General features: G+C 50.3%; 1 protein-coding gene across 1 annotated transcript in view; it reads left to right on the forward strand.

Annotated features, from left to right (window-relative positions):
• Nucleotides 1–270: 270 nt before the first annotated feature.
• Nucleotides 271–8,923, forward strand: part of PIDD1 (p53-induced death domain protein 1) — a 13,927-nt gene continuing 5,274 nt past the window's right edge. The window contains exons 1-10 of the mRNA XM_010084415.1: nt 271–535; nt 2,244–2,657; nt 3,375–3,578; nt 4,443–4,497; nt 4,698–4,899; nt 5,557–5,685; nt 6,004–6,183; nt 6,816–6,963; nt 7,974–8,109; nt 8,342–8,492. Of these exons, the coding sequence (XP_010082717.1) occupies nt 271–535; nt 2,244–2,657; nt 3,375–3,578; nt 4,443–4,497; nt 4,698–4,899; nt 5,557–5,685; nt 6,004–6,183; nt 6,816–6,963; nt 7,974–8,109; nt 8,342–8,492 (1,884 nt within the window). The remainder of the gene's footprint in view (nt 536–2,243; nt 2,658–3,374; nt 3,579–4,442; nt 4,498–4,697; nt 4,900–5,556; nt 5,686–6,003; nt 6,184–6,815; nt 6,964–7,973; nt 8,110–8,341; nt 8,493–8,923) is intronic.

Raw genomic sequence — 8,923 nt, forward strand, 5'->3', positions numbered from 1 at the left:
CTCTGTGGCATCCATCACCTTGAGCTTCTGTGCTCTCTGCCCACAAAGCTTTCAGTAACGTGCATGTAATCCCTCCTGCCCTCTTGCTGCAATTATAAACTGTTTTCAGCCACTCTGGGCTGGGGCAGGTGGCCTTCATCGTGCACTTGTGTTCTCTTGCAGAGCCATCTTTCCTCCTCCTCCGTGTCCCAGCTGTCTCGTGGTGCCGCCAAGTGCCTGCCTGCCTGGCAAGTCAGAGCATGTCCGGACCCCGTGGACAAGACGCAGAAGATGGCAGAGCTGCTGGGGCTCAGGGACGAGTGCGGGGAGGGAGCTTTGGGGGCTCCTCTGCTTGGTGGCTCCTGCCTTGCAGACAACAGGCTGAACCTGGATGTTTATCCTGATGGCTGCCACCGGTTCCTCCAGCTGTTTGAGGCGCGACAGGGAGAGGTGGTCCAGGTAGAGTTCCTCAGGCTCAGCAGCAACAATCACCTCCTTGGCACCACGCTGGGCATCCTTCCTCATCTGAAGCACCTAAAATCCCTGGTGCTCAAAGGTAAATTCCTGTCACCATCCAACTTTTCTAGGCTCAGCTTTTTTTTTTTTTTTTTTTTTAAGTCCTTCTTTCCACTTCTTTGCCCTTGGAATGGTTTTATTCTATTGCCCCTTACTACAGCTTCGGCTCTTAGCCTTGCTTCTAGACTCCTATTGCCTTCATCTGCTTCTACAGCTGCCTGGGGACTGGTTTTTGGAGTCTGTCTGGCTTGATGCTTCAACATTTTCTTTACCCATTCTCTAGAAGAAGAGCATTTTTTGCAGACTCATGCAAGGAGAGGGGGACTGAAAGGTGCTGGGGTTATTTGGTAAATGTTCAGCCCCTCTTTCATTTTGGGAGTGTAATGAGCTGTCTTTGCTGTGTTTCCATCTGAATCCATCCTAGCTTAATCCTTGCTTAGTGTCAGTGTCTGTAGGTTTAGCAGAATTCAAGACAGACCAGAAGAGGTGGCTCAACATTTTATCATGACTCAGGGCATGCATATAATTTGGCAAGCTGTAGTAACTGTTAGACCTCTAAATATTAGATCATTTATTGACATTCTCATCTCTTTATTGTAGGAGGATCTCAATACAAATGGTGTAATTTCTGTATCAGAACGAATTATTTGCTCTTTGGGAGGTGGAATTTTAAAAAGTAGTGAGAGAAAAAAAGGGGGAGTTTGTGGCCAGAATTCAGGGTTCTAGCTGAAAACTGAGAAGATCGAGTTTTGTTTCTATATCTGCCACAGATTTCTCATGTGGATAATTTCATTTGTCTTTTCATCCTTTAGTAAGGTGAGGATAACGGCTATACCTTTTATCAGGCTTGTTTTGTGCGATATACGTGCACCCTGAACATCCTGAAATGCAATAAAACAGTTCGCTAAGATTTTCAGATGTGCAAAGTGCAAGGTGTCTGTTAGGTAGATTGTTCTCATTTTTTACCGTTACGCAGCATAAAAAATGTTTGGTGCCCTCTGCTGTATGTGTGCACAAATAGACAACAGTGGAGGGAGAGTACGAATCGATGAAGAAATGGAGAGTTTTGAACGTTTCCTTTTGTTTGCTGGACTTATTTTCTGTGGGTGCAGCCCTTCTCCAGTTTGAGTGTCACAAGCTGGTGTGGGGGACTTGCATCCTTCCCTCTCTGCGCTGTCTGGCCTACACAATACTGAATTACCTGCTTTTTTTAAAAACACATTTTCCCTCCTTTCCTCACATCTGCCCCTCAGTCTTGCAAGGGCAGATCTCAGTCCTCAGGGCTGTTTGTCCCTCAACAGCATGGGCAAAGCCTGCAGCTCGAGGAATGTCTCTTGAGTCCATAAAGTGTCATGTGTTGGCCACTGGTGCTGCTGGGGGAGAGGTGGGGAAGGGGAATGGGAGGTTCAGAGGGGTACGGGCCACCCTGCTGAGAGCTGGTAGATGTGTGGAGTGACCTGGCTCTTTCTGAGCTTCCGTTCCAGGTGGGTTTAGCAGAGATCTATTGGTGCACTGTGGCATCTCTTGATTTCATAACAGGTCTTCACCATTATATCCCTTTCCGTGATCAGGAAACTGAGGCAAGGAGCAGAAAATGACCTTCTCTATGAGTACTTGGTAATCGGTGCTGCTCATTGTGATCAGTAACTCCCCGTATTCTGGGCCGCTGTGCTAAGGAGTCTCACGTGAAGCTGGTGATGTATCCATGCAGCATACTGACCTCTTCCTCCCCTTCCCTCCACACCCAGGTGGCCATGCAAGAGATGAGTTTGGTTCGTGTCAGTGCGGCTCCTTGACACACCTGCCACCAGACATTGGGAACCTGAGGCGTCTCACCCACCTGGATCTGAGCTTCAATAGCCTCTCCACCTTGCCCAGCTGCATCCTCCACCTCCCCAGCCTCCGTGTGCTCCTGGTGAGCCACAACAGCCTGGTGGCACTCCCTGAGGACTTCGGCTCTCTGAGCAAGCTGACTTTCTTCTCTGCTATGAAAAATCATCTGAAAGACTTACCTCAGAGCATTGGGGAGCTGGTGGTGCTGCAGGACTTGGATCTCTCGGAAAATGCTTTGGAATTCCTCCCTGAAGAAATTGGGAAACTGCACAGCTGCACAGAGATGGATCTCTCTGGGAATCGCTTATTGAGCATCCCAGACTCCTTAGGTAAGTATTTTCTAGGGGAAAGGAGGGACATGGGCTTGCTGAGCTTTTGGTACAGTCTAGGACCCCTGAGACCCTTGGTCTGTCCCCAGAGCTATTAGCACAAACTGACTGTTCATTGAAGCCAAATGGAAGGGATATCCAGATGAAACATCATTGGTTCAATCAGTTCCTTTGAGCATTCATGGCTCTCTGGACCACACTTTCTTCTTCTGTGGTTCAGCAAGACCGCTAAGATTTCAATACAATCTACAATAGCCGAGGAGCTGGCCTGGCTGCTTTGGGGGAGCACCCAGGACTGCAAACAGAAGAGCTGGGGTTTAATGGGGTGCAAACCTGGGCTTGAAATCGCGCTGTCCAGAGTGGACCAGTCCACAAAACTGGGTTCTGACTTCTGCTGCCCAGCTTCCTGGCTCTTGGGTCCTGTATGACGTTGTGCCCGAGGCTGTCATCGATGGTGTTACATAAGCATCTTACATCCGTCATCAGAGCCGGGTGCTGAAAGACCGAGGCCAGAGGAGGCTGTGTTGCCTTTCGGCTAATCCCTGGACCCCTTGATTTTGTGAGCTAGAGAGCTGCTGGGATCTTGTGCTTTTCTCTTATTGTGTGTGTGTGCACATGTGACGAGGAGAGCGGCAGGGGGCGAGGGGGATGGCTGGAGCTGGTGTGCAATGCAATTAACACCACGGTTGGGGGGTCACTTCTTGTTCTAACCTACAGCCAATCTGAAGTCTCTGCGGCGGCTGCATCTCCACAGCAATCTCCTGGTGACAGTCCCTGCCTCGCTTGCCAGCCTGCCCAACTTGTCCAGACTTGATCTGCAGAACAATCACCTCCGCGTGGTCCCCCCCGAAATCCAGACCTCGCCTTTTGTGCACCTCAGAGGCAATCCCTTAGGAGAACCGGAGCCATCCCCGCAGGCTGGTAATTGCAAGGCTTATGCAGCTGTGGGCTCTGCCCAGCTGTTCCCTCACTCAGCCCAGCATGGTGGGGATGGGTTTGGATTAGAGAAGACAAGCAGGGGGGAAGCAGATCAGTATTTATTTGTCTGGAATAATTTTTAGGTTGTAAGGATACAGACAGTACTAGTTCTGTTTTAGCGGCACAAGTCTAGTCTGAAGGGCTCAGTGGTCGCTGGAATTGGGCTTGCTAGTAAAGGTTTTAGAGTGGAAGTGAAAATGGGATTCACAGGAAACAGATGAGGAGAGGCCCCTAAGGGGGTCCAGCCTTTTTAGCAGTGGTGAGCACGAGTTTTTGGACTGGCTGCATGGCCCTAGGGGTGGGGTGGCTTATGCTAGAAGCACAGAGAACAATAAGAAGTCATTCTGCTGAGCAGTTGCCTCCATCTTTACTGTGGTTCCCAGGCTGCAGAGAAGCCTCTTTGTCCAAGATGAAGGTGATGGATAAGCAGGAATCTGAGCAGGATTTCCCAGTGGTGCTCGCATTCACAAGGGCGAGCGCTGATTCCTAGGGGCGGACCCAGGCAATCAAACATGGCCCTGAGAGCTGCAGGGGTGGTAGACTGAAATATGTTCTAATTCCCCTTGCTTCTGAGTTTTCCTGGCGGAGCATCAGAATTTCCAGTGCGTCTTGGGACCCCTAGGCCTCTTCCCATCCTCCTACTGCTGCTTGATCTGAAGCCCACTGCAATGTGAGCAGGGTTTCATTAGCGACTTCTGGCAGATTAGGATTAAGCCAAAATTGAAGTGCAAATTCAGCCCTTCTTGTCTGCCCTGATTTAAGTAACCTCTGTCTCCTCCTCCTTCCTAAACCTTCTTATTGCCACAGATGAATCCCATGCTGGAGGGCTACGAAGACTCTTCCTTGCATCAGGAGAGGACAGGTAAGCCTCTGTTATTAAGAATTTATATTACAGTGGTGTAACAAGGTCCCAGACAGATTGCATGGTGGGTATTTCACGTGTGTACAGGAGCTTATGGCCTCAGTAGGCTGGTCAAACACAAGGCAGGAGATTCTTCTATTGATTTTTGAAGGGCTGAAGTCATTTCACAGTGTCATACATTCATGCCTTTCTTCTGGAAGCTTTACTGTCACTTCTGAAGGCTGCAAAGTGGTCCTGGCTTGTGGCATCCATTTCTACTTTCCACCGGGGGCTACCTCTGACCCTCTGCGGATCGACTTCCGAATCCTTGCACCAAACCCTCAGTGGGTAAAGCTGAGACACCATGACGTCCTGCTAAGCAGAGTCCTGGAGCTGCAGCCTCATGGGGTCAAATTCAAGCAGGTGAGGACACGTCCAGGCCGCCTCCTGATCAATCTGCCTCTGCAGTAGCTCAGCAGAGTCTTCTGAGAGAGTCTTTTGGAATTTTTGAGACAGCTGCCCCACCACTGCAGCTTTTAAGTACCTGCCTTTCAAAGAAGCCCCATGGCAAAGGCTCAGAAAGGGCACAGCCAGCTCCTCTGGCACGGTGCTGGTCGGGCTCCTTTGCCTTCCCCACTGCTGCTTGAGCTGAGCTGTAACCTTTCTCACCCACAACCCTCCTCCTGTGCCAGAGGATAAGTGCTGTTCCAGCACTTTGCCTTAGCCTGCAAGGAGAATGGTTCATTCACAGTCTGATTGTGTGGTTTCCATTCCAGCTGGGGAGTACTGACACCCCCAGCCCCATCATGGCTGACAGCAACTCACTGCAAAAGTTGCTTTGTCCTTTCTGCCCACAAGCTGCTGAACTTTTCCTCCTATCACACCACACAGCAGACCTGACATCTCCTGTCACCTCCCTGGAGGGTGGAGGACAGAGCAGGCTCCTGTCTCTTCCTCCACTCTCTCCATACAGGCCATGCTTCACCGTCCCCCTTCTTGTCAGCACAGGGAGACAGGTAGCAGAGCTGGGCTTGGTTTTATCCTTTCTATTGGTGTCTCACAGGATTGCTTTTTTGCCAGGAGGTGCAGATCTGGATGCCGTATGCCTCCCCTCAAACCCTTCGCCAGCGGGAGGTAGTGGTTTGGACCTTTAGTGGGCAGAGCTGGAGTGATCTGAGAACCCGAGTGGAGCGGAAGAGAAAATCAAAGGTAAGGAGATTGCAATGACAAGTGACACGCATCCTTCCTGTTCCCATCTTTGGTTTTGCCCAGACAAGAGTGAGCCCATTTGAAACATCTCACGAGCTGTGTTTTGACCAGCTGCTATAAAATGCAGTGGGTTTCAGCTCCAGGTTTCCTCTCTCATGGAGGTGCGTCTCATGAAAGCGATGAGTTGCAGACTGCCGTGCTTCATTCCTGTTCTAGTGTTTTCATCTGCTTGGCTCTTACTGGCACTTACTTTCCTGCCTCTGTTGTGTTATGTTATGTGTCTGTATGTTTTCTCTTCTTCTCTGTCTTCTCTTACAGAAGCCTGTGGCTCACTGTAGCGTCCTTCACTTCTCTTGGTTCCTCGTTGTGTCTCGACTTGTGCAAAATGAATGCCAAGTGCCAACAGAGGGGACATTGCTCTTTTCCAGTGTGGATCCAAACATCAAAGTGACCTTTCCTCCTGGCGTCACTGAAGAGACTCGCAGTGTCAAACTGCAGGTTTGCACACTTTAAAAAACAACCTTTGGTAAGCCCTCGTGCAGCAGTTGTCCCATGCCAAGGAGGGGAGCCAGAGGGGAGATGTCCACCCTGGGGTAATTCGTGTCTGACGTGGATGCCTCACAGGCTGGTGCATCTCAGCTCACCTTCTGTCCTAGCTCCCCTGCCTGCAAAACAGGCTGTGCTCCACGCTGCCCGGTGTGGGAGAGGGATCTCCTCACAGCTCTGCCCGTTCTCCCTCCGGCAGACCAGCAGGTAGCTGCTGGGAAGGGAACACAAGGAGATTTTGCCTCTTGTTCCCTTGCAAAACACACTGCGCCTGGCAGAACAGCTCAGTGAGTGAGGTTGGGGGGGGGGGAGTTATTTATGTAGCTCTAATTCTAAAGCCGCCCCATTACAATTAATTGTTCTGTAGAGTTGCTAGATAGTGCTAAGTGCTATTGCAATACCTTGGGCTGTCCCAACTTGCCAGGTTGACACCAGTATTAGAGCAGACTTCGGCCAAAGTTCACTGTGCTTCCATTCCTCACTGGCCCTGAGCCACGAGCAGTATTTGCCTGCTGGGTGCTGGAGGAACCGAGTGAATTTGGGTGCCTGGCTGCTTCGCTCACCCTGCTGTCTCCCATGTCCAGGTGCTGCCGGTCTCTGCAGAAGAGATAGAGGAGCTCACGGGTGCTGCAGGGTGCAGAGCCAGTCCCCTGCTCTGCCTCTCCCAGGACTCTCCGGTGGATTTTCTCAGGCCAGTGAGAATTCAACTGCCTCTCCCGCCTGGGGTCACAGGTCAGTTTATTCCCAAAATTGGCAAAGAGAAATGCCTGTGTGGAAAACCATGAATGGCAAGCTATGAATTTTGTTTCCCTCTCCTGTTAATAACAAAGCTTGCTGCTTTTCCTGCAGAAACAGCAAGGTGTGTCTGCTGAGCGAGTGGTGGTGCAGGGTGAGGGGAGCTGAACGTCGGTCAGGTCCAGCAGACCAGCAGCACCAGCTGGGAGAATGGCTTGGGCAAATGGATTTCTCGACCAAACTGCATGTGTATTTAGAGTGCTGGTATGACAGGTTGGAGAGGCAGTCCTGCTGACTGAGGAGATACTTTGTAAAAGGCTTTGGTTCATGACTGGGAATGCCTTGAATCAGGAAATGAAGATGCTGCCTCCAAGGATCTGCCTTCTTTCTTCCTTGCTCATGAATCAGGTGCTGAGCCACTGCATTTAGAAGTGTACAATCCTACACTAAGCCAGCTCCCACTCTGAATGCTGCTATAAACAGCTTCAGCCTTGCCAGGGATTCCTCTCTGCCTGCTGAGTATCCTGGGCCTCCTAATTCCTATTTTCTTTGACCTTTCCTGGCTTTCCTGTGAAGAAGTAAAACCTTTGTGGGTTCGGCTTGGCCTTCATTGTAACAGTACCTGGTATTTGTATGTCAGGATGTATGTATGTATGCATCAGGATTGAAAAGTCTGTGGGATGTACACTTAGAAAGAGATAGAACTTAATTAATAACCCTGGATGTTGGGGTGATGGGAATTTAATAAGTCTGTTGGTGGAAATCAGCACACTATCAGTTTAAGTCTGCATATTCTGCCAGAATATCCTGGAAGCACTGGGGTAGCCTCATCCTTCTATTGCTGCTCTTATCTGACCAAAGTTCAGTCATGGATGCTGAAGAGAAGGCCATGAGCCTTAATTTGGTGCTTTTAAAAAGTGAATCACCCAAACCTGTGGCTGGGTTTGTAAACCCATGAATAAAGGCTTCCATTGCCTATAGCATCTCTTGGTTGTTGTTGTCTTTAGGGCTAAATTTGGATCGGTCAAGGCTGCATCTTCTCCATGGTGACCTGGAGGGCCAAACCTGGGATGACATTACCAGTCAGGTGGTGCTGGAATTCACCCATCTTTATGCAGTGTTTGAAGTCACCCACTTCTCCTGGTAAGTGCAGGATTAGTCCTGAGGAAAAGATGGGATGTTCCTCTGCCTTGCTTTTCCCTCACTCTAAACCAGGGATCATGCCACTAATCCTCCCTGTTCCTTCTTCCCTTTGCAAGTCAGGCCTAGCTTAGCGCTTTGTCCCTACCCATCATTTTTCACAGTCTCATGGGTGCGACACTGGCTTCTCTTCCTAGGCAGGATCCCTTCTTTTCCTTAATTCCTTGTCTGCCAGGTACTGGCTGTGGTACACCACCAAGACCTACATTGGAGGCATCGCCAAGAAAGTCTACGAGCGGCTGCGCATGTACCAGGTGAACTTCATCGCTCTGCAGAGGAAGAAGGACCCTGAGCAAGTCCTGCTCCAGTGTGTCCCCAAGCACAAGGTCTGATCTGGGTTGCATTGCGTTGCTCCCGAGCTTCCTGGGCCTCTCTTTGCAGGGCGTAAGGGCAGCCGCCAAATGGTCCCGTTCAGTGCCCCAGGGCCATGGCTGGTGTATGCTGTCACTATACGGTGTTGATGGTGTGACACTGGCTCACTGGGAGCTGGGGGAAGAAGGAAAACTCATGTTATGCAGCAGTGGGTGCCATGCAGTGATTTCCTCCCCTGTGAACTTTGAGGACTGGGCTGCTAAAATCCACCGAGCCACAGGAACTGGCCACATGCGTGCTGTGAGCATCCTGCAAACTGCAGGCAAAACATGTTGGCTTGAACTTCGGCCAAAGATATGAAAGTTAAGACATCACTTGTCTAACATGGGCTAGTAGTGTGGGCACAAGCCCTGCTTTGGTTTCAGATGGAGTGGTTAGAAATGGC

This window comes from Pterocles gutturalis, unplaced genomic scaffold (genome assembly GCF_000699245.1).
Source record: "Pterocles gutturalis isolate BGI_N339 unplaced genomic scaffold, ASM69924v1 scaffold48140, whole genome shotgun sequence".
Lineage (NCBI taxonomy): Eukaryota > Metazoa > Chordata > Aves > Pterocliformes > Pteroclidae > Pterocles > Pterocles gutturalis.